At 45.9% G+C, this 24896-nt stretch overlaps 2 protein-coding genes across 4 annotated transcripts; both read left to right on the top strand.

Annotated features, from left to right (window-relative positions):
- Nucleotides 1-1770: 1770 nt before the first annotated feature.
- On the top strand, nt 1771-8534 carry KCNE2 (potassium channel, voltage gated subfamily E regulatory beta subunit 2). Its single transcript, XM_012657362.1, has 2 exons — nt 1771-1893; nt 7845-8534. Exon 2 carries the CDS (start codon nt 7857-7859, stop codon nt 8226-8228), a length of 372 nt encoding a protein of 123 aa, XP_012512816.1. The 5' UTR covers nt 1771-1893; nt 7845-7856; the 3' UTR covers nt 8229-8534.
- Nucleotides 8535-12544: 4010 nt separating this feature from the next.
- On the top strand, nt 12545-24560 carry SMIM11 (small integral membrane protein 11). Of its 3 annotated transcripts, XM_012657360.1 has the most exons (6): nt 12545-12597; nt 16237-16318; nt 16494-16592; nt 16910-17027; nt 21792-21968; nt 24420-24560. In XM_012657360.1, exons 4-5 carry the CDS (start codon nt 17016-17018, stop codon nt 21954-21956), a joined length of 177 nt encoding a protein of 58 aa, XP_012512814.1. In that variant the 5' UTR covers nt 12545-12597; nt 16237-16318; nt 16494-16592; nt 16910-17015; the 3' UTR covers nt 21957-21968; nt 24420-24560. The 3 variants fall into 3 exon arrangements, with proteins under 3 accessions (XP_012512814.1, XP_012512812.1, XP_012512813.1); XM_012657358.1 differs by lacking the exon at nt 16494-16592; XM_012657359.1 differs by lacking the exons at nt 12545-12597; nt 16494-16592 and adding an exon at nt 12610-12740.
- Nucleotides 24561-24896: the final 336 nt, after the last annotated feature.

Below are 24896 nucleotides of genomic sequence, written 5' to 3'. Positions count from 1 at the left end.
AATAAGAGCTTTCTAAAAGTAAGGAGCCGTTCTTCAGTTCTAGAATGTTCTTTTGCTTGGTGAGGTCTGGTCAAGCTCTGCTTTTCACTGGCATGTCTTCTTGCTTATTTCTCTTAGAAATAATATCAAAAGCTAATATGTATAAGGCACTTACTATCTTACCTGTGCCGGGTTCTGTACTAAGTGCTCTATGTCCATTATCTCATTTAATTTTTATGACAACCCTAATGAGGTAGGAGCTCTTTATAGCTCCATCTTACAGATGAAGAATCCGAAGACCAGAGATGCAAAGTAATTTGTTAACTTGGTTTTTCAGCCTCCATGACATACTGCCTTCTAGTTCTGCCTTTAAATGCCATAGCCTAGACTTGCACACGGCTTCTTTTCCTCTTGGACCTTGGAGAATTGAAGGGTGAAGTTAAGCAGTGAGGGCTGCTTTAGGTGTGAGGAAGATTGGCGTCTGTTCCCTGTTTTCACCAGCAGGTGGCACAATCACCCAACAGAATTCTCACTCTAATGTCCTGCTTCCACTCCTACGGGGGCACCCACAGCTCGATTAGACTATCAAACAGTTCCTTTCTGGCTAGGTTTGTCTTATCTTGTTCAGTGAAGGCAGCCCGTGAGGACAAATGGTGCAATGAGAAGCCAGTGTGGCGTTACAGGGATCCTTGTATTTCTTTGGAATGCACCTAATATGCTCAGTGTATGGTAATTTGTAGATCATTTTAAATCTTAGCCGTCTTCCTCTTGCCACCCAATGTACTTCCAGCCATGTTGTTCAAAGCTCCATTGAATGAGAAAACCCAATTTTAAAACAAGGATAAACTTCCTTTTACCCAACGACAACATGAGTTACAGAGGAAAGAGCAGCCGTATGACCTTGCAGTGATTTCGATTGAGTAACTCCTGTGGCCACCATTCGGATTGGATTCAAATCCTGGTTCCAGCTCTGTCATCCTGACCTCTTGACCTCTCTGGGCCTGGATTTCCCTGGCTGTCAGGTTCACAGTACCTTCTACATTGGGTTGTGGCCATGGTTACATGCGGTGAATGCAGCGAAAGCCCTTGGAGAAGAACCAGGCAGGTGGTCAGTATCATAAGTCACAGCTGTCGTGAACCCCACTCCTTCCAATTCCAAGGACTCCCACAAGTTCTATTTACCAAAAGAATCTTTTGGTAAGTAGAGTTTATTTAGCTCTTGCTAGGACTTTCAATATTTTGTTGGACTTGGGTTCCATCTCCTCCATATAGTACCTTTGTGACCAGTTTTAGAAGACAACAATGTCACAAAGTCATTTGGAAAGGGTCCCAGAGAGGGGTATTTAAACAAAATTTAGCTTATTGGGAGGGCTTCCGAACAGGGGCACCTGCCTGAACTTATACTGGCCTTCTCCTCGACCCACGAAACCACCCAGAGATGGCCATGCTTGGCTCCTCTCCTGGGTCACCTTGACCCCGTCCTTTAGCTTGTGTTCTCACGGGGAATGTGCTGCCTGCTGAGGCTGCTCCAAGGGAAGACTTTGCCTGGGTAGAGACGCTCACTGTGCCCAGGCCCTGCCTTGGCTGGAGCTGGCATCTTGGGGCCCAAAGAGGGGACGTGTGCCACTCTGCCCAAAGCCACACTCCACACGGGCACACCCCATGAGGCACCAACGTTAATTCCCAACTGCCAGTCAGTATTTAACTTTCCACATAAGATTAGATTAAACATTTGGGTTCACAAAAGCCTGGGATTGCAGACTGCGGTTAGCGAGGGCTCAGTTGGTCACGAGCTGAAGGTCTCCGGCAGGCTGAGGTTTACGTCCACCCTGAAGAGAGCTCACCAGCTCCAGCCAGAAGGTTCAGAACAGCCTGGCTTTGTAAAGGAATTTCATACACTCACATACCACATAGGTACGTTTTATTATAAATTCTTCGTTTTTTGAGGAGTTAAGTAACAAAGTTACCTATTTTCCTTTTCCAGAAAACTATAAAAGGAATGATTTTCCTCGTGTATGGCCTAGCTTTCTCGCCCTTCCTTCCTTCCTTCCTTCCTTGTGTTTACCTTACTTATTGCTTCAGTGACTGCTTTTGGGTAAAAATTTTGAAAGTTTTTTTTTTTTTTTTTTTTAATGGGAGATTCATGGTAAATGAAATAAATATCTTTCTCTATTCTCTTTTTTTTTTTTTTTTTTGAGACAGAGTCTCACTGTGTTGCCCGGGCTAGAGTGCCGTGGCGTCATCCTAGCTCACAGCAACCTCAAACTCCTCGGCCCAAGCAATCCTTTTGCCTCAGCCTCCCAAGTAGCTGGGACTACAGGCATGCACCACAATGCCCGGCTAATTTTTTCTATATATTTTTAGTTGACCCATTAATTTCTTTCTATTTTTAGTAGAGACGGGGTCTCGCTCTTGCTCAGGCTGGTTTCGAACTCCTGAGCTCAAACAATCCGCCCACCTCGGCCTCCCAGAGTGCTAGGATTACAGGCGTGAGCCACCGCGCCCGGCCTCTTTCGCTATTCTTGATAGGAAAATGAAACACATTGACGCCTTTCTTAGGCCCGGGTGACACCAATGACCCACCGTCTCTCAAGAAATGAGAACTTTGGACTTTGGGGTCAAATGAATGTTACTTTCCTTATAGTGCCCAGATTGCCCTTGTCATGAATCATGCACATTTGTGACAGGGACCGCTGGAATTAGGAGATCATTCCGTAACTGGGAGACAGGGCGCAATGAATGAGGTGAGTAAGCTCAGACGGTGGTCTTGGTCTTGTGTCTTTTACCCAGTTGAGCCGACCAACCACAGGCAATGGAAACAGAATTACTGGAATGTGTGACCTCTGCTAGGACAGTGAGTGCTGGGCACTGGCCTGGGTGACTTGGGTTCTAGTCCAGGCACTGTGGCCAGCTTGAGAGCCCTGTGATCTTGGACAGGTGATTTAAGCTCTCTAGGCTATGTTATTCCACCTACCAAAGACCAAGCCAGCCCACATGATCTCTGGGGTCCACCCTTAGTGACTCAGCAAAAACTCTTTATTGGAAATGTAGGTCCTGTTAGGTTGAAACACATAAAATTGCCAATATTTGACCATTTCTAACTTATACAAATGGCAATTTCATGATGGTTCAAAAGAACACAGATAATAGTTGTCTTAGCATTTCTAAAGTAAATGCCTATTACAGTATTCTGTTTGGGGGTAGGATAAGTATGTATACGAAATATGGGTGATGTCTACTGGTTAAATAGTTATTCTGGGAATCAAAAATTTAAATGAACCCACTTATAATTTAAATATATTTTGGCATAATATCCTTCAATGAAACTGCTTTCATATTCTATGATTTGGTTCTTTCCTGTGGTCATGGAACAGGCACGGACTACTCAGCCGTATCTCGTGCGTCAATATTCAGAAAGGGGATCCCCCTTGGACCTTATTTTTTCAGCCTGGCGGGGGGGTCAGCACTTAGCTATTTAATCCCCACAAGCCCGTCTCATCTCTGTGACTAAGTCTTATCAAAAAGCACCTCCTGATCTGCTTAGCAGTGGGCCTTTGTCCAGGTTAGAATTGCCGAACAAATAATGGACGGTATTGGCCACTTAGCTCTAAAGGGCTGGTGAGTGCCGCCATGCCTACACCTGGAAACAAACCCAAGTGACTCCAGTGGAATTCAGCACTGAAATCCCTTATCTCAAAGGTGTTTTGTTGGAAAAATTCTTGGATGGGCTTTCGGGGGCCCAGGAGTCCCATAAAATTGGATGTAGAGCTGTGTGTGTGCATGTGTATGCTTTTCTGGGGAAAAAATGAAATAACATAGTTTTATTTCATTTTTCAAAGGATCTATAACAACCTCCCCCCCCCAATTAAGTTAAGAATCATTGTTCTGGTGGTTTCTAATTGAATTCCACAGAGAGAGGAACTGTCATTCATTCACTCATTCATTCACCAAACACTCAGTAAAGATCTGCTCTGTACCCACCACTGTGCAGGGCCTGGGACCCAAAGATGAACGCAACCATCCCTGCCTCCAGCAGCTCAAGCTCTCATGTGGTCAGGATTCAAATTACTTAATCTCTCTAAACATCGTGGAGGTAAAAAATTCAGAGAATAAATGGGTAATAGGAAAAAAAAAAAGGAAACAAAACCAACATGGTAGTTTGCAGAAGAGCACAGAAAAGGGGTGTCTGCCTAGACTTGGGCAGATCAGGTAGCGTATTGTATTTCTTTCTCCTCATGCAGACGACACCGGAAAACTCACGTAGAAGCCCAGGGTTATGTCACCGCTCTCTCCTCTTTCCTTCCATCTCCATTTCCTCCCCAATACATACTTCAAGTGACCCATCCCATTCCAGCCCTTGAATCTTACGGCTTGTCTGGGGCATCCGGTCTCCGTGGCCTTGCTAAATATCAAGACATCCCTCTCCCACGCCCGCTCCCTCGTATGCGCAGTTACCTGGATTTTTCACATACAGTGAGAAGCTCATGAGTTACTTTGATGAAAACGTTTGCAGAAAGGTGTGGGTAGTGAATGTGGCCTGTGCTGTGGCCATTGCCGTAGAGTGTTAGGACCTTCACTTCTTTCACTTAAAAGAGTAACTGGGGGAGCTGCAAGCTCAGTGGCGCAGTCCACGACGGAGCTGCGTGGGCGACCGGGTGGCAGAAGGGCGCAAATCACTCAGGACCTTGCGATGCTGCTGCCTCTTCGGGGAACCCAGGAACAAGGCAGGGCCCTCTGCGACCCAGCGCGTACACAGAATGCCTTTAAAGAAGGACTGTCCAATAACCAACAATCCCTAGAATAATCCCAGTCTTGACAGCACCACGGGGAGAACATGACAGGGTATTTGACTCCCTACCCAGAGGGTCCCCCTCTCCGGTTTTCTCCTCTGCCATGGTCACACAGCTCCCAGCAACGCCCACCCCTAGGGGTGTTCTGCGCCCACCCCCAGCCCTTTACTTTGTCCACTTAGCTCTTCCGGTTCTGTCCTAGCTGTCTTTGTGCTCCCCAGTTTTCCGATTTGGCTTCACAAAAGGAAACTGAACTTTCTCTAGAGGGTGTTGGGGACGTATGAGCTGGCACAATCACAGTTTTCTTTATTGGATGAAGCTGTGGAGACGGGTTGGAAGCCACAGGAGGTGAAAACACTCAGGTGAAGTGATCTTGCCCCACGGACTTTTCCAGATTAACCCGACATGGCACCGAGGGCTGGAGAGGGTGAGGGCGGGCTTGTCTATTGACGGATGAAATGAGTGTAAACTCGGCCAAAACTGGTAGACTTTGTCTCTTCCAGAGTAAAAGAGCCAGAGGCAAAGTCTAGTGTGAATGAAAGCCAGCTCGGCACCACTGTTTCTCAGTGAGCTGTATTATTTTAAGAAGAAAAAAAGCTTGTCTCCGTTACATTGCTTAGAAAATGTGCTTTGTGTAGCTTGGGGCAATCTGATCTATTTGTTAAGTTTCCTTCCAACCCACTAGGCTTTGTGTGGCGCGGAGACGGAAAGAAGGGTCTTAGAGTTCTTTGAATAACAGAACTTAAAATGTTAGATTGACAGAAACATCCTGTCTTGGCTACAGTACTTCTGAAGGAGGGAAATGTTGGGAAGGCGCATTCTGTGGGACAAATACCTGGAAGTTTATTCATGTCTCTTTCCCAGATGGGGAGAGCTGAAACTTCTCTTTTCGTGAAGGAAAGAAAAGACGCGTGTTACAGAGAGGGGGCACTGCTTTTAGAACAGTAGCAGGCAGACCCACCATTGCGACACTTGCGTTTTACTGGGTAGGTGGACCTGTAGGTTGTGCCGATCCCAGGTTTGCTTACTGCCTGTGTTGGGTCCAGTTGTGTTTGCACTGACTTGCCCCATCTATGAGCCGTGTTCAGCCCCATTTTCTGAGCTCCTTTATCTCTTTTTTCATACCTATTGTGACTCTTTGCACATTGCATCGTCATTTATTTGCTCTCTCTCATTAAATGAAGCCTCCGAGAGACAGAGTTCCTATCATCTCTGCATTTTCAAAGCCTAGCAAAGTGCCTGGCAATTTAATTCATTCATCTAACATGCATTGAGTGCTCTCTGTGTGTCAGGCTCTGCACCAGACATTTGCCATCCCAGGCTAGACAAAGGTGACGGACTAAACAGTCGAGTGGAGAGATGAGACCCTAAGCCAATAATTCACTCTCTCTTTCTCTCTCTCTCTCTCTCTCACACACACACACACACACACACACACACACACACACAGTGTACATTTAATTCCCACATATGTAAAGAGTGCTTTTGAAGAAAAAGATGAAGATGCTATTGGAGAAAAGTGGTGGTAGGAACTGATTTAGAGTCAAATCATGGAAGTCTTCTCAGAAGATGTGACAATTAGCCAGGGACCTGAAAATTGAAGATGTAGCAGGTGAAAGAGGAGGACAAAGTTATTCCAGGTTGAGGGAATAGAATGTGCAAATGTCCTGAGGCAAGAGAGCTTACTGACTGGGAGGAAAGAAGACAGGTGTGACCAAATTGCGGTGAGCAAGAGGTAACTGGAGAGGTGGTCAGGAGCCTGCCAGCCTGGGCTGGGGAAACCCTGTTAAAGAATTAGGATTTTATTTTAAGAACAACAGGAAGCTATTGCATCATTTTAAAAGCAAGGAAATGGCAAGATCCCATTTCTGTCTTAAAAAGGCCACATTGGGCAGAGCACAGTGGCTCACGTCTGTAATCCTAGCACTTTGGGAGGCTGAGGCAGGAGGATCGATTGAGGCCAGGAGTTTGAGACAAGCCTGAGCAAAAAATAGAAAAATTAACCAAGTGTGCTTGTTTGGTGTTGTAGTCCCAGCTACTTGGGAGGGTGAGGCAGGAGGATTGCTTAAGCTCAGGAGTTTGAGGTTGCAGTGAGCCATGATCATGCCACTGCACTCTAGCAAGCCTGGGTAACAGAGCAAGGTCCTGTCTCAAAAAAAAAAAAAAGAAAAAAAAAAGAGTGGGGGGGAAGCACATTGACCGCTATGCAGAGCAGAGAGGGGCGCATACAAACCCAGTGAGATGGTTTTGGGGAGAGCTGTATTGTATTGCATCGCATCAACCAGGTGAGAGATATTGGTGGCCCGGCAGTGCAGTGGGATGAAAAGGAGAGATGGCTTTGGAAAATATGAATGATCTCTCAGATTGTTTCTTTACATCACTTACATAAAGTACTTCTTTCAAATGTAAATGTACATACCCCTCACTTGAGGATACTTGGGACAGGGCACCGCCTAGACATAGAAGATGGAACAAATTGGAATGTCTGTCAGTGTCCCTTGCAAACTTTTGCCTCAATCTTATATCTAAAGCCCCACAATTCTCTAAAAACAGAGAATATAAATGGAGTCATTGCTTCATTCCACTGATATTTGTTGAGTGCTTATTATGACCCTGGCATTATCCTAGTTGTTGTGTGGTTACTGATCTTTTTAAAAACAAAAGTAATGCATGATTACTGATGAAAACTTGGAACATGGGAAAAGCATAAAGAAGATCTAGGTCTTTAAGTACACCACCCACTAGTAACATTCTGATTTATTTACTTCCAGTCTTCCCCATTTTCATATGTGTGTATACATTTGTTTACACATATAATGATATCAAAATGTGTGTGTGTGTATATGTCCTCCATTAAAATTTTATTGTAAAATAATCATGCATGCAAAAAATGAATAAAATGTATATAATCAGCTTAAAGACTAACAAAACATGTACTCAACCAATGACCAGCCAGGTTAAGAGGAAATAATATTAATTCTCCCCTTGTGTCTCCCTCCCTCCCCTGAGGTAGCCAGATGCTGAAAGGGTCTGTTTCCTTAACCTTGTTCATCTGTTTTATTATTTAAATTGCAGCAGGAGGGAAACATGTCTCCTTTATCTAATTTGACACAGACCCTGGAAGATGCCTTCAAAAGGATTTTTGTTACGTATATGAACAACTGGCGCAGGAACACGACAGCTGAGCAAGAGGCACTGCAGGCCAAAGTTGATGCTGAGAACTTCTACTACGTCATCTTGTACCTCATGGTGATGATCGGAATGTTCTCTTTCATCATTGTAGCCATCCTGGTGAGCACGGTGAAATCCAAGAGGCAGGAACACTCCAACGACCCCTACCACCAGTACATTGTGGATGACTGGCAGGAAAAGTACAGAAGTCAAATTCTGAATCTAGAAGAATCAAAGGCCACCATCCATGAGAATACTGGTGCAGTAGATTTCAAAACGTCCGCCTGATAAGGGAGAGAGGCACCAAACCGATATCTGATATCCAGATATGAAGAGATGCCAGCGCCTCGAAGCAAGTCCAAATTGTCATTGTTTGGAAGAAAGTGAGTTCCTTCCTCTCTGCTGAGAATTTTCATGGAGATGATGCGGTTGGCCAACTAAGACAGATGACGTTTCAATTTCAGTGATTTATGCTTCCTTATTGGAGCGCTATTTTGTGCTGAAGCCCTCTTTTACTTTCTGGGCAATGGAAATGTCATTTTAATCAATGTCAATAGTGAAAATAAAGCCAAATTGAAGGAAAGTGCTTGGGCAGTGGCGGTGGGATAGAAAGCACAGATTTACAAATCACCGAATCTTCTTCCTCGTGAAACATCATTTGTATGTGACAAATTCAGTTTATAAACAACCCAGATGTACTTTCCAGAAGCTGAGGTTCAAGATCTATCACTTGCTCACTGGGTTGACATAAGAGAACTTATTTATTATTTCATGAATGCAGAGTCTGGAGTAATGAATGAACAGAGCCATGAGGTGACTTTACATTTATTGTTTTCCTGGCATTTCCCTTATTTGGAAGTCTGAAGACAGGACAAACATTTCAAAGGGCAAATGATCCATACCAGAGAAGTCAAATATTTAAGAACTACCTGGTGCAAGAGAAACATTATTTTTAAATGAATGTTCAAAGTTTTGCAGAAAACTAACCTTTAGACATTCTTGTCATTTAAGAAAAAATAATAAAAAGTTATAATGTTACTTTATAAACCATTCTATTGCATTATAATTTTTCACTGATGTTTGAAGAAACTAAAAGTACAGAAAGTGTCTAATTTGCTGATGTCTGTTGAAAAGCTAGACAGTAACTGCTTAACATTTTGCACGGTGGAGTGCACGGTATCATAGAATGTCAGGGCTGATCATTCTGCTGTTGGCAGACTACTTCATTTATACAAGAGAAAACCACAGCCCACTGAGATTAGATGATTTCATTTGCTAATTCAATCAGGCAACATTGGTCTACTTGGGTCACCGGCCTAGACCCCAGGAGCACAGACATGCACAAGACTCTGTGAGCTGGAGGAATTCACACAGCAGAGAGGGAGTCAGAGAGCAAGCATCGTGATGACAGAATGTGGCAAGGTCCTACCAGAGAGCAACACAAAGTAGACAGAGCCGGCGCAGGGACAGGAGGGCAGGCCAGACACGAGCAAGGTCTCCTCTCTCAGAGCAGCTGAGAATGGGAAGTCAATGGCAATAGATGTGCAGGGCCTCAACATCTTTTAGCTTCGTGCCTCCTAGTCTGCCATGTTCTCTCTCCCCTTCCCAGCCTGGCACAGCAACTGTGTGCAGGGCTTCAAGCCTCGGGGAACTAAGACAAAATTCAGAACAGGGGCTCTTCTGCAAAGCATGCTCGTGGGACTCCCATACCAAGTACAAGCTTTGTCTCTCTAAAATTACAGAGTGAGATACATACAAGGTATCTGTTTCCTAATAACAGACTTGCAATTATGCTAACAGAAGCGTTCCATACAGTGTTTGAGAAAGCCATTGATATTCCAAGAGCAGATGTGGCAAAAGTGGCCTCCTCCCTCAGGTCAGAAACCCAGAAATGCTGTCGCACACAGAAACACGCATCCCAGGGAGCCCAGAGCAGCAACTGGGCTATAAATCCCAGGCCTCTGCTCTATATTCAGACAGGGGTGTGAGGTTCCCACCAGGTGACAAAGACTTTCTCCTTAAACCAATGAGTCAGGCTCCTCTCAGCCCTCTTCTTGACTAGACCCCAACCTTGGCCTATAAAAACTGCAGACTCTTGGCACAAATGATTTCATCCACCTTCGCACACTAAGAGACTTGAACTAACACTTGCATAGTTTCTAACAGCTGAAGGCTGTATCCTGAGGGTGACTCCAGGCCCCCTTAAAGTGCCTGCCTTAGAAAAGTGAATGGCTGCCCGGAGAATTTACCATTTGTTCCAGCCAAAACCTGGTGACAGGCAGATAGGCCCCTGAACCCCCTGTTAGAGCAGTTACTTTAGAAAGCTTGCAATTATAAATCCTTTCTCTCCCCCTTTGAGATGTAAATCTTCCACCACACAGAACTGTTTTGTTTCTCTGAAATGCAAACATTCAAACTCTCCCTGCTAGGTGAGGGCTTTGCCCTAATTTACTGCCCCCATCATAGATAGAAGTTAGTTTCTCCTCCAGGTATGCACCAATTAACAAACTCAGATGACATTGACCAACCTGTCCCACTTTTCATACATTTCCACTTCCCTGACCCTGCTCCAGCCCTGCACCCACACGCAGCCACCTCTGCACTAATGGGAGTTGACCCTCTTCCCTGTTGCCATCGTTACTGAATCTAGTCTATCCTTACTGCTTTAACTAGTGTCTGGCTTTGTTTACCTTTGACACAGGGAAACAATCCAAGGAAAAAAATCTAGGTTTTCCTAATTAAATACATTTTATTTTTATCACTGAGAGTGTAAGTGATAACATAGAGGGTTATCAGTCAACTTCACTTTCGGGAAGTGGGAGAAAAGCCAGATCTTTACAAGCATGTTGTGTGTATAATGGTCGAAACCATTTGCTACATTTTGCAACTCCAGGATCAACTCCCACCAAACCCAGGCTTTCCACTTTCTGCCTAGCACCTAAAAGTGCCAGTTCAAGCAACTTGCTGTTTTTCTCTACGCTGTTTGCTTTTAGAGTTCCTTCTGCTTGGTCTGCTGGCTCCACGTGACCTGAGTAAGAGGCTTAAAGCATAGCTCTGAGGCTATTTAAAAAGGAAACCATGGTAGTGGCTGATCTGATAGACTCTAGATTCAGATTACCTTGGATCAAGTCCCAGCTCTGACACTTGCTGGCCTTAAAATCCCGGGGAAAAAAAATTACTTTAATCTCTTTGTGTCTCCATTTCTTCATTTGTGAAATGGTTATGCAGGTGACCCTTGAACAACACGGGTGTGAACTGTGCTGATTCACTCACACGTGGATTTCTTTCAATAAAAGTTGCAGTGTGCCTGCCTCTCCCACCTCCCCTTCCACCTCTCCCACCGCTTCAGACCAACCCCTCCTCTTCCTCCTCCTCAACCTACTCAATGTGACCACAACAAGGATAAAGACCTTTATGAGGATCCACTTCCACTTCATGAATAGTAAATATATTTTCTCTTCCTTATGATTTCCTTAATAATACTTTCTTTACTCGTTTACTGTAAGAATACAGCATATACAAAATATATGTTTATCAACTGTTTTCGGTAAGGTTCAAAGTTATAGGTAGAGTTTTGACTGCAGTGCCCCAAACCCTGATTGTTCAAAGCTCAACTGTAATTATTGCGAATCCTTTATTAGCTTGTTATGAAACTTTTAGACAAGAGCCTCAAAGTGCTTAGAACAAAGCTATTTGTGTTACTTTCTCCGGGAAAACTTCCCTTGTCAACAGATTCAAATCCCTACCCGTTTGCTCTCTCCTCTGCACCCCTAGTGTCTCTTACTTCATCACAGAGCCCTGGTGGGAGTTACAATTAGATCGTCTAGGTTCAAAACTCCACTGTGTCACTGCAATTAGCGCGTTTTCTAGCGCCAGCCACTAAATCTCCCCTGGCCTCAGTTTCCTCATCCGTGGAAAGGCGAGCAGAGCACACAGTGAGAACTCTACCAACATTCCGTCCTGCTATCTTCGTATTTCGGGACCCAGTTCGCGCTTCCCAAGGAGCAAGGACCGAGTGGGCTCCAGCTCTGCACGCGTATACGAAGCGAAGCGTTTGTTGAATAAAGACATCTGGGAACCTAGTGTTGGGGATCCTCGCTGTTATGCCAAAGGAAAATGCATGCATGTTGTCAAAGAAAATGAACGCTAGATTTGGACACTTCTTATGGGGACCCACGTGTCCTCAGAAGCAGACAGCAGTGGGGGCACCCAGGAAATGCGGGACAGCCGAAGGCGAAGGGACCCCGCGACCACCAGCCCTCCAGCTGCCGTCCTCCTCCAGCTCAGGAAGTTCAGAAAGAGAACATGCCCCCAACCCTGGACCAAGGTGCCGGCCCACATCCCACCACTCCCCTCAATGCCAGGCCAGCCCGGACTGCAGTCCCTAGGCACAGCCTCAGGGAGGCTCGCCTGGGACCCACTGCGCCTGCGCATGCATTGTTGAGCCCCTTGGAGCAGCCCTTGCTAGCTGCGCCGGCGCACAGAGCGGTCCCCGCCGAGGCGGCCCAAGCCCACTGCGCCTGCGCCCCACGGAGGCTGCGCGGGCCCACTGCGCCGGCGCGCGAAGCGGTGCATTTCGGGACGTGTAGTTTTCCCCGGCAGCACTGCGGGAGTCGTGGTTTGTGTGCTGGCGCCGGAGGCTACTCCGCTGGGAGCTGTGAGTGCGTGACGTCGGGGTCGGCGGGAGCACGATCCTAAGCTCGAAAGCTCTTTTGGGCGCTGGGATTTGGTGGCTGGCCCTGCGATCGCGTTTTCTCTCTGGGACTAATGCTTGCCGGATTCCGCCGCGCGGCTCCCCGGGTAGGGCCGGGGAGGGTGACGGGCGCTGCGGCCCCACCCGCAGAGCGGCCCTGCCTGGCCAGGCCGCCCCGGCGCCGCAGGACCCGCCCTCAGGCTGGCACGCAGCCCGCGCGGGGCCCAGCGTTGGTTCCGGCCGGAGGGTGTTGGTCTCCGAAGGGTTTTGGGGGACGGGTGAATGTTCTGGACACACCGTTCTGTGGAAGGGTGGGGGAAGCGATGACGGCCCTGAGTGTTGAGGTCGGGGGAAGAGGACTCCAGACTGGCCCACGGGGGTTCAGCAACTCGCCCAGGGTTGCACAGCGAATGCAGGCACCAACGCGGCTCTCCCAGGGCATGGGTCGCTCCTAGCGTATCCTTGAGGTGATGAGATGTGGAGTCTGAGCCGCCGAGATCGGCTGGGGCTGCTTCTCTACCCTCCAGGCCTGTGCAGAGCCAGGAGGGCCAGGTGATGCCCAAGGTTCACCTGATAGCCCCCTCCCCGGACCTACTCCTACCTAAAATGATTGGGTGAAAGATTGGCGTGAAAGGGGTAGATACTGGGTGGGAAGGAAGTTCAGACAAAGGGCAGGGCCTGACGAGTGGCTGGAAGGAGTTAGCCACCAAGAGATAGACTGACCCTTGAGTTTCTTAGGTGTGCCAAGAAGAAAACGTAGATCGTGGGCAATAGATTGTCTATATTGCTTTAATTGGCCTAACCAAAATTAGCGAATATGTTTTTTTGTTTCTGGGACAAACTTGGCAAAGGAAAACTCAGAATACTTTTGCAGTTAGGGAGATAGAAATAATTTGGGGTGGTAGCTAAGCTAATTGTGGCGTTGTTTGTTTGTTTAGTTTTAAGCTAAGACTGGATAGTTCCCTGGTAAGTTTAAAATTCCCTGTCCTTCATAGATTTTTATGCCTCTCAAAATTGTCCTCATCTTGTTGGCTTTTGCAGTTCAGCCCTCAGATACCGGCTGCCTCTTGTTTGTAATATTGCATCAGGTGTACATATGGCAGCAGAGCAAATAGCTCAGTGATATTTTTAGCTTTCTTAGTTCTCATTTGCAGGAGGGAGCAGGGTGCTATGGTAATGGCTGACTTGGGGCATGTAATTTAAGGGAGGTGGGGAGAAGTAATTCAGAGGCAGTGGGTGGGAATGAGTAGGGCTAATCAGGGGGCTTTGCCCTGTCATCCTCCACCCTCACCCACCCCATCCACTCCTATTGCAGACTGAGTATACATAGGCTTCTTTCATAAAGAGCTTGAATTCTATCACTCTAGAAGTTGAAGTTGAGGCAACCACCAGTTGAAGTATATTTTTGCCACGAGTATATTCTCCAGTCAGGTTCTGTAATATCAGAGAGGATGGTGGAGTTGTGAATTCCAGAGTCGAAGAATTATCCTTTGCATTCTGATTTTTAAAATGAGAACATTTTGATTCATAGGGTTAATGGCTTGCCCCAGGTCACGTGTGCCACCATTGGTGCCACCAGGAACAGAGCCCAGATCTCCAGTTCTCCTGGGTCTCAGCTTATTCTTTATGCCCTGCTGTCATGGAATGACTACATTCTCTTCTGGGTGCGACTCGTCTGTGTCCTTCAGCTTGGCATGTCCATTACTGCAAGGAGAAAGATTTATCAACAATAATGGTTGACATTTATTTAGTGCTTTCTGTGTGCTGAGCACGGTGCTTAATGTTTACAGTCCATTCTGAAGGAGAATTTACAGATGGAGGAGTCGAGGCTTAGAGAGGCCAAGTGACTTGTCTAAGGTCACATTGCTAGTATCACAGCGTGTATTTACCAGAGGGGCCAGACCACTGGATGTTCTTTTTCATTTATTTCCTCCTGCAAGATGTTTGGACCTATTTTTTGTCCTTGTCTTTGGAAATCAATATCCTAATCAATTTACTGGGTCTGTCATTTGGCCTCAGAAAATTTGTGGGGAACAGCCAAAGTCACCTACTATATTTGTATACAACTCAAAGCAGGAATTTTAAAAATAAAATTTATAAGCCTTAAACATTTTATTTTAATATACAACATGGCTAGTCCCTAAGATTATCAGAGATACTCAAAGTGAAAATTCTAGCAACAGTTATAACATGTTAGGAACATACTTCTTCAGTGCAGGTCAGAATCTGCTGCTACATAAGGACAAGTGGGCCCTTGATACAGGAAGGTCATGAGCACTGTCAACCCAAATAAATGACAGAGGCAAAAATCTCAATCAGTGGAGGTTTATTAAGCTAAGATTTTGAGGATGCGCCTGGGAAAACCACAAACAGCAGACAAGCTGTGGCTGTTTCTCTGAAGGGGATGTTGGAAACTTCAGCATTTTATAGGCATACAGAGAGAAGGAAAAAGGCAGGGAGGTTGGGGTGGGGGATGATGAGGTAGTGGCTACCTCCTTGTGAGGCCCAAGAAATCTACATTTTACATAAAAGAAGGGAATGAAGGAAGCATCAGTTATGTAGATGTCCCTAGGAAGGTGGAAGAATGCCTGATTCTATGTTGTCTCCTGTTACCTGTAAGATAAACTTGTAATTCATTTTGGTGTAGAATTGGATAGGCTTTAGCTTTAGGTGATAGACACAGGTACAATTTGCATGTCCTTGCTTATGGGTGGTTAGCAAGGAATTTTCTTACTGAATGATCTCTGGGGCCAGCTCTTCACAGGTGTCTGAGGCTGTGATTTTCTTTTTATAGCACCTTCAGTTACCATGATTACATCTAAACAGATCTACAGTATAAATTCATATTGCTAGCTTATCTGACTTTGAAAAAGTCCTGGGGAAAACTTGGCTATCTTGTGCCAACTACTAGCTTGTTTTCAAGATACTATAACCTTGAAGAGATGAGATATAACTTTTTATATTTACATGCTTTTGTAATTGAATGTTTTTTTTTTTTTTTGAAAACATCTTCCCTGAAGTTCATCTTATTCCCATTCTAAAGGCCTGTAAAATTGTCTGCTACTTTTCTTAATTCTAACTGTAAGTAAATTTACTATAACGTGTAAACATGATTTTTGAATTTTTATATTTACATGCTTTTTGTATTTAATGTTTTTTTTTTTTTTTGAAAACATCTTCCCTGAAGTTCATCTTATTCCCATTCTAAAGGCCTGTAAAATTGTCTGCCACTTTTCTTAATTCTAACTGTAAGTACATTTAAAGGAAAGTGTCACCATGATTTTTGAATGCGAAGCTCTCTGCCTGCATCAGGATGGTACTGAGTTTAAGGCCCTGGAACCAGACCGGATGGGTCTGAATCCCAGTCCCACCTGAAAGACCCTGGATATGTTACTTAAACTTTCTTTCTTCCTCTATAAAGTGGAGTAATCAGCTACCTCATTGGGCAGTCTGTGAGGACTAAGTGAGTTAATTCATCTAAGCATTTTAGCACAGCTTGGCACAATAAAGTGAAGTGATGATTCTTAGGCTATAAATCATTGAATTTCAGAAAAAGTCAGGGTCCTAGACCCTCTGTTTGACACCTCCTTTCTTCACTTACAGGTGAGACCAAGGCCTCAGAGGGAAGTCACTTATCAGAGTGTGTAGGTTCTTCATGCACAGAACAAGTCTTCTGGCTCTTGGGGTATGTGTTCTAAAATTAGTGACCTGTGAGGCCCCAGAGCAAATCCTGTGCTCTGGCTGTGTCCCTTCCTTGTCACATCTTGCCTTGCCTTCCGTGGTGCTTTAGAGGGAATTCTACATATGAATTGCTTTCTTAGGATAAATTTTTCCCCTGTCACTTATTCCTTTGCCTCCAGATAACCTTTTAAAAACCAAGATTACCTTGATCAACACTCAGAGGACCTGAGAAACAGAAAGACACCCATCCACAAACCAGCCCGTGTTCAGGGCAGGAGGTGGGTGGAGGTACAGCCTTTGTACTTGGGCTCTTAGTTCCACATATGAATGGGATGGGGGCACATGTCCCCTAGGAGTGGCACTGCCACCTCTGCTGGGGGCTGAGGAGAGCTTTCTGCTCAACAAGAGCCAGGCCTGTCTTGGCCCTCACCCAGCCTGTCTGCTTCCCACCAGGCTCTGGGTCGCCTTGTCAGGACACAACCCGTCTCTCTGCTTTTGGTTCACGTGCCCTCTTTCCATCAAAGAGACATCTTCCTAAGGCGGTCTGCCCTGGAAAGCCCAAACTGACCTGTTTCTTTTCTTCCCCCACCCCCAGATCAGACCTTCCAGCAACCTGAACCTGAACTTCTAGCTCCTTCTCCTCATGTGCTTGTCTGGGGGGTGCCTACATTGGTCAGGAGTAAATTCACAGCTCGTCTGCCATGAACTGGAAGGTAAGAATAGTTTTAAGTATTTATGGCTTGGGTTTTTTCTTTCCTCCTGATTGTAAAAATTCAGAATAAAAGTTCTATAGAAGTAGATTGATTAAAAAGAAAAAGTAAATGAAAGCATAATAATATTTAATGTTAAAACATACAAACGTACATTTATTCACCAAACTTCTGGAAGAAGGCCAGACCTTTGAATGCGTGTCTGCTAACTTCAGATCTGCCTTGCTTTTCTTGCAAAAATCATGCCTTTAAAGCTTTACCTGTAGTTTTACATTTTAGTTTCTTTAAAGTAGATGCAGTGGACTGAATGTTTGTATCTCCACCAAATTGGTATGTTGCAGCCCTAATGCCAGTGTGATGGTATTTGGAAGTGGAGCCTGGGGAAGGTGGTCTTGAGGCTGGAGCCCTCAGGAATGGGATTAGTGCCCTTCTAAATGGGACTTCAGAGAGCTCTCTTGCCCTCCTTCTGATGTTTGAGGGTACACTAACAAGTTGGCAGTCTGCACCCTGGAAGGGAGTCCTCACTAGAACCCAACCGTGCTGTACCCTAATCTTGGACTTTCAACCTTCAGAACTGTGAGAAATCAATGTCTCTTGTTTGTAGTCACTTGAACTGTGGTACTTTGTTATAGGAGTCTGAAATGACTAAAACAATGGATTAAGATCTTATGAAGCAATCTGCATACAAAATCTTTCCAGATTTTGATGCTTTTCCCTAATGTTTGACAGTTGTCCTGCCAATAGCATTATTTTTTTCCAACTCAGACTTGAATCTTTCAAAGCATTCAATTCAGTTTTCACAGAAACAACTTTTTCTTTACATGGTCATATTTCCTAAGAGCCGTGTTTAAATAAATTACTTATATAGCATTGAGTACAACCTAAACTGGTTGGTGCGTAAACACAACATTCAGCTGGTAGGAGCAGAGGTTCACCGGAAACCAGAGTCGCCTGCCAGCCAGAGGCATTCAGTGGCTATGGCAACTGTCAGCAGGTTTTACAGAGAAAAGGAAATGCCACTTTTAATCCCTGAAGTCCATAAGATGAGGCGGAGATTGGTTAAGACAGCAGCCACTAAAATATGTGATTTTAGCCACTTTGAAAAGTATAAAATCAAATAGAAATTGTACGTAGTTTCACCATCCAGAGATGGCTACTATTAAGTATTAACAGTTTTGGTGTATTTTCTTCCAGTATTTTTTTCCATGTATATAAGTATGGTGTGTGTATTTTCAAATATAAGATCTTGTTGTATGTAGTCTTTTCAATTATTATAAACATTTCCCTCTTCAAAACCTCCAGCAGCTTTCTACTGCAAGGAGAAACTGGAAGGGTCTGGAAGCAGGATCAGGGAGCTGGGAGAGTGGCTCTCCCCCTCCCCCAGCTCTGTGGCCGTAGGGCTTGGGGGGCCCTGCAGGAGGGCAGAGGGACTCTTCTCCAGGAAGACCTGGTTGAAGTTAAGGAAGCATAGTGAGTCTTCTGAAGGAGGCAGCAACTAGGGGAGTTTGTTGAACATGCTTTTGGGGGCCTGAGCACAGTGGTGGGGGTGGGAGGGGGAAGAAGGGGGAAGGAGCAGAAAGTGGGGGTGAGATTGAGAGAGGCCATTTCCCACCCGCTGCAGTGGCTAAGTTGGTAGGGGTGGGAGGCAGTAACTGCTACCAAAGGCTGTGTCAGCAAGGTTCAAAGCATTCTGTTTAGTGCTCCAAGGCGGTGGTCCTCCCACTGCACGTGTACGGCAGTCCCTTTGAGGACTAGTTAAGAGTTTCTGATTGGGTAGGTCTGGGGTGGGGCCTGAGCGTTTGCATTCCTCACAAGTTCCCAGGTGATGCTGATGCACACTGGTCCAAGGCATCGCGTAGAGAAGTTTTCTCTTTAACTGTTGAGTGACACCAACCCACTTAATCCCCCAGCCCAGTCCTGCCTGTGACAGTCCTGTCCTGCGTCAGGAACAAAATTGACCCAAACCTTCCCAGCTGTAGGCAGACACAGAACCGTGGGGCAGCCTTGTGTTTAAACCCAGGCCCCTTCTGGGTAGTGTCAGAAAGGAACGGGCCCCGCTTACGCCGACTGCAGAGAGCTGCGGGAAGCTGAAGGCATCCTGTGCCTTCTCCTCCGGCTCAGTGTGCCATGGCTGGCAGCGACAGTCAGCACTACTGTGCATCAGCAACGAGTGTGGCCTCATTATTTAATTATTAGTTAATTATTCCCATTTCACAGGTATTGGGGTTTTGTTTTTAAAAAGTAGCATAGATCTAGTCCACCCCAACAACATTCATTTTCCTCCTTGGAGGTGTGCATATTTTGAGAGATGTAAGGGGTTGTTAGAAGGAAATCAGGGAGGGATTTAACACAACCGAAGCTTAGTGCCCTCGAGAGGGGCAGGAAGGGGCTCCCCCCAAGCCTTTGCTTTAGCCCTTTTAGAGTCCTTGACCTCTGCCGCCCTCACTCTGCCTCCTCCTCAGTCCCAGACTTCTGCCTCTTGCCACTGCCTTTGAAAAGAAAGTAAATACCGCACCACTAACCTGTGCCCACTGGCCCGTGAGTTTCCATTTGCAGTGGGTTGAAGTAGTACCTTCCTGCGACTATCACAGAGAACCATGGGCTATCATGTGGGCTCCACCATAACGGACTGATTCTAGAGAGATTTAGAAAATCAGAAGGGATTAACTTTCCCAGTATGATTCAGCGCTTCAGTTAGCCTAGAAAATCCTAGTAAACCTGCAAAGAGGTGTATATAACAATGTTAGACATTCTTTTCACAGCTGGTTTGTTTGAATGGAGTCAAACCTTCACCTTTCTACAATGTGAACCTTCAAGAAAACGGATTGGTGGGTGGGGGGCAGTGGTTAGCAGTAGGTCTAAGGGAGGAAGAACCTAGAAACCAAATCAATATTCTAAGAAGCTTATGTTTACCAGGGTAAAACGTTTTAAAGTTTTACTTTTGTAACTGTAAATCTTTTATACTATCACCAGAGTGATCTTTCTGAAGCAAGTATTTTGTGTTTATTCCTTACTGTTAAAATGATTTCATCGTTGAAAACTATTGTCTGGTTATGGAGTGTTCTTGTATTTTTCGTGTTTTAGTTAAAATGACTTAAATATTTGTATTCCCTTCCCCCCATGATGTCCATTATATTCTCGTTGTATCACTTTACAACCTGCCGCAGATTCGGTACATACCCAGTTAAATGCTTTCACAGGTAGTGAGTCCAGTTGCCTCTGGCAAGTTCAGTAGCCAAGCCCTCGTTTATTTGCATAATTTAATTGTAAAATTGCCAAGGTGGGGAGCACACCATACATGTCGCAGGACGCTGTGATGGTGAAGGTCAGAGCCGGGTCAGATTCTCCCTCCTTCGCGTGTTCTCAGCTCCACGATCAGGGTGGTCCGTCTGCCCCGTGGAGAAAGCGTGAAGAACCTCGTAAGGCACTTAGCACCCGGGAAGTTTCCAGTGTACAGCAGCCAATGCTCGGTCTTCTAAATGTGAAATCCACATCCAGGTCTGAGTCTTAAAGCATTTGAATAAAATTATAGTAACATATATGTACATAAATTGTGATTTCATTCATTCCACTTCATCGGAGATCAGGACACAGGGGAAGGGAGCCTGGCCCGGGGTTAGACTGTCCGTTCTCACTCCAGCCTCCTCCTGAGCGAGCTGCAGGACACGGGCAGGCCTTCAACCACAGCGGCTCTGCTCGCCTTGCTCAGAAGACAAGCTGGCGGATTAGACCAGGTCATCTTGAGAGTTCCTTTCAGCCCCCTAGTTCAGTGAGAACTACTGTTCTCACTAGTTTCAGGTCACTTTTAGTTAAACTAACTGTTAGAGGGAGGTTCAAACGTACTCCCTGTAGTAGAATCTCATTTTATTGGTATTACATATAATAAATAATATTTGGCAATTTAATGTAATGATTTCATTGGAATAGATTCTACCTAGTCCTGTAAAATAGTGATTACTCAACAGAAGCATACCTGTTCGCTTTATTTGGGAAGGAATTTTTAATAACACAAAAATCTCATAATTATCATTCAGTCATGTTAACCATGTGAATGAAACTGGGATAGTATTTACTCTGAGATACCATCGTGCTATATAGAATTTCATTATAAAATCTACTAGTGCAAAGAGTGGGAAATTCAAATCCATGGTTAGTCCCCAGACTTCGTTTTAGCCAGTGGGTTTATGGCAGCAGTTAATCAGTAGCTAAGCTTTAATGTTTTGAGTTTTGTTATATTTTATTTTATCTTCAAATGCCAGTGCTAATGAGTTGCTGGAAACGAGGAAATCATAGGGTGCTAGAGCTGGAGATTCCAGAAAGAAGGTCTGGTCCGGCCTTACTTTGTAGACAAAGAGGCAGGAGCTCAGAAAGGCCCAGTGACTGACCAGGTCACACAGTCAGTCAGTGGCAGAGCAGAGCTGTGACCCAGGCCTCCCAGTTCAGGCTCCACTCACTGGACCCGGCTGCTGCTGCAGAAGTGGGGACCTGGGAGGCCAGCAAACTGCACGATACCAGAGGCACTACGCCTGTAGCTGCCTGGTGATCCTCCGTGAAGCCGGTAGCAAGCGAGTGATGAAGAGCAGCGTGTAACTAGACTGTCAGCCACACGGGGACAGGGACCTTGTCTGCTTGGTCTCCAGTGTAGCCCCAGCACCCAGCCTTGTGCCTGTGGCAGAATCGGTGCTTAGTAAATACTGGTTGTGTGACGATAAAGAAACATCCCATATCGATGATGGAACGTTTAGAATGGTTTCTTTCCTCTTGAAGGCTCTTGAACACGTGCCCTTGCTGCTGTATATCTTGGCAGCGAAGACATTAATTCTCTGCCTGGCATTTGCTGGAGTGAAAATATACCAAAGGAAAAGGATGGAAGCAAAACAGCAAAAACTGGAGGCTGAGAAGAAGCAGCAGCCAGAGAAGAAAGATAACTGAAGGGGAATCGAGGTACCCGACCTTGTGAATGGGAACCAGGCAGTGGTCAGGGCGGCCAATCAACGGATGTGAAAGGTCTGAGAATTCCACGTCCCTCAGGTCCGAAGGGCTGCGTGAGAGCACATGGCCCCCCCTGCCCTCTAAGGTGCAGACCCTCATCCTCGACCCTGACTGTAGTGGAGCCAAGGTGCACGGAGGATGAACTAATCAGTTCACCCTTCTCTAATCCTGCAGTGGTTTTTTATAGGTGTTGGGTCTCAGGACTCTTGAGAATTTAATGACAGCTGTGGGCATTCTCCCCAGAGAAGCACACATACTAAAAACACCCGAGTTGTGTATAACAGTGGTCCCCAGCCTTTTAGGCACCAGGGACCAGTTTCATAGAAAACAATTTTACCATGGAGCAGGGGGCGGGGGGGGGGGTGGTTTTGGAATGATTCAAGTGCATTACGTTTATTGTGTGGTCAAACCTCCCTGTTAATGATAATCTGTATTTGCAGCCGCTCCCCAGTGCTAGCATCACCGCCTCAGCTCCACCTCAGATCATCAGGCATTAGATTCTCGTAAGGAGTGCGCAACCTAGATCCCTCGCACGCGCAGTTTACAGCAAGGTTCGAGCTCCTATGAGAATGTAATGCCGCTGCTGATCTGACAGGAGGCGGGGCTTATGCAGTGATGTGAGTGATGGGGAGCGGCTGTAAATACAGATGAAGCTTCACTCGCTGGCCCGCTGCTGCTCACCTCCTGCTGTGCGGCCCGATTCCTAACAGTCCCCCAATGGTCAGGGACTGCAGGTGTTTAAGCTTCTAGACAGAAGTGGAGAAGGTAGAGGTGGGGAGTCACAGGTCATTTGAAGACTGAGAAATGACCTGATTAAGAAACCGTGTTACCTTCAAGATAAAGTCTGACTCCTTGGTGTGGCAGATAAGTCCCTTGTCAACATGTGCTTAACCCAGATCTCATCTGCCACCTCTCCCACTCCTCCCTGCACTCCTAGGGGCCTTACCTTGGCCACCATAGACCTTCACGCCCCTCAGCCTTGCTGGTTAGTCCCAGGCCAGAGGGCCCTTCCCGATGACCTCCTCACCAGTCATGAGGGCTTAATTCATCACTGTAGCCCGGTGCCTGTCGCAGTGCACACAGGAGGCCGAGATCGTGCTCGTGGAGTTAAACACATCAAGGCCCCTGTTACAGATTTAACACATGACAGCAGTCTCCTCGATTCTGTTGTGTTGATACAATCTCTTCATCTATCAGGTTGAGTTCTGGGCTTCTCTGAAAGAGGATTGAAATATGGCAGTAGGGGGTTCTAGATCAGTGGTTCCCAAACCTGGATAAGGATCAGAATTGCTGGGATGCTTATTAAAATGCAGATTCTCAGGCTCCAGCCTCAGGAAGATTCCATTCTGTCTACGGTTGTGTCTGGGCATCTGTTCTTTTGAAAACCCATTAGATGTCTCTACGTAGTCCTGTCAGCAACAGGTCACCATAGGAACCACTGGGCTGGGTGACCTCCACAACCGCTGCCGGCTCCGATTCCGTGCGTATGTAAATAGGAATCCCCTTGCAGTACTGGTAGACCATGAGGTTAAAGGCATACATATGAGTAACAGTAGCAACGCTTACTGAGTGATTATTTTGTGCCAGGCATTTTGCTAAGCATTTCACAGACAGCTGGTTTATTCAGTCCTGACAGCTCTGTGGGGTATATCCAGATTGAAAGAATGGCTCACACCATACCTGGTGAAGGGCAGAACCGGAAATTGAACCGAGGTCAAACTCATTCAACCACCATGCCCAGCCCGAGCCGCGCTGCCTTCCTGAATACAGGCACGTGGGCTCGTGGAAGCACTTCACTTGCTTACTCACCCTTTCCAGTAGCCGCAGCCGCTGGCTGGTCCTCAGTGAGGGCAGAAGTTACTGTTACGGAACCTTGCCTTTTATCGATTTTTTTTTTAAAGTTGTTTCATTGACTGAAACTCAGGAGCAGGCACTAGGAAGGGGGAAGAGAAATTTTAAAGGGTGAGGGAAGGCAGTTTACATTGAAATGTTGCTGATTGAATTTATATTCCTGACAGTCCTCATTTTGCGTGTTAAACTGAGAAGAGGAAGATTAGATGTGAGATCGTAAATGCTTCTTCTCTGCAGACATCACCGGAGACCTGCTGGTTAAGTAGGGCTGGGTGGCTTCCCCGCTGAGCTTAGAACTAACTGGGGAGTTGGTCCTCCCGTCTCCGGTTGGCAGCTTCTCAAAGACTGGTGCCTTGTTTTAAACAAAACATGTTTTCAGATGAAAGGGAAATTGTGGTGCTAAAAATACTTTCATTCATAGATAAACTTGAGTAGTTTCTGTTTGTCAGGTCTGAACGGCTGAACTTAAGTGTTAATGCTGAACAAGTAAAACATTCACTGTAATTTTATCAAACATTTCCTTCCTACTTACCCTTTGGTTTTCCCTTCTAGATTTTGCAATGTAAATGTCAGCTCCAGTGGACTCCAGCCGAGAAGCAGGAACCATTGAGTGATGTGTCAGAGGATAAACTCCCAACCTGGGCCTTTAACTTAAAACAATGTGAATTTTTATATGCTTTTAAAAGAACCAGTATTTTGTTTACTAAAATAAAATACTTTTGTAAAAAGAGCGTCTCTGGTCTTTGGAATAAGTCAAGGAGAGCGTGTGTCTCTCTCTCATACACACACACCCCTATGTTGTGAGAGGAGGAGTTTTGCAAACTCACACCCCCACCAGCATTTCCAGCTGGGGATCCCAGCGGGGACAGGGCAAGTAGCATCTGCTGTGGGGCTGGGATCCTGGGCACCTGAAGCCTCGGCCCCTCCCTGGTGGCTGCCTTCCCCCAGGCCCTTTTGTCCTCTCTCCCTCCCGCAGGTGCTCTCGTCCTGTGTGTGTCTTCCTTGCTAGGGCGGAGGGAGGCTGTGCAC

Source organism: Propithecus coquereli, unplaced genomic scaffold (assembly GCF_000956105.1).
Source record: "Propithecus coquereli isolate 6110/MARCELLA unplaced genomic scaffold, Pcoq_1.0 Scaffold54, whole genome shotgun sequence".
NCBI lineage: Eukaryota > Metazoa > Chordata > Mammalia > Primates > Indriidae > Propithecus > Propithecus coquereli.
Note: the sequence above shows the minus strand (reverse complement) of the source record. Positions and strands in the feature narration are given on the sequence as shown.

Bases quoted from the DNA above. Each gene is read 5' to 3' on its own strand.
- KCNE2 (XM_012657362.1), top strand. From the start codon at position 7,857: ATGTCTCCTTTATCTAATTTGACACAGACCCTGGAAGATGCCTTCAAA.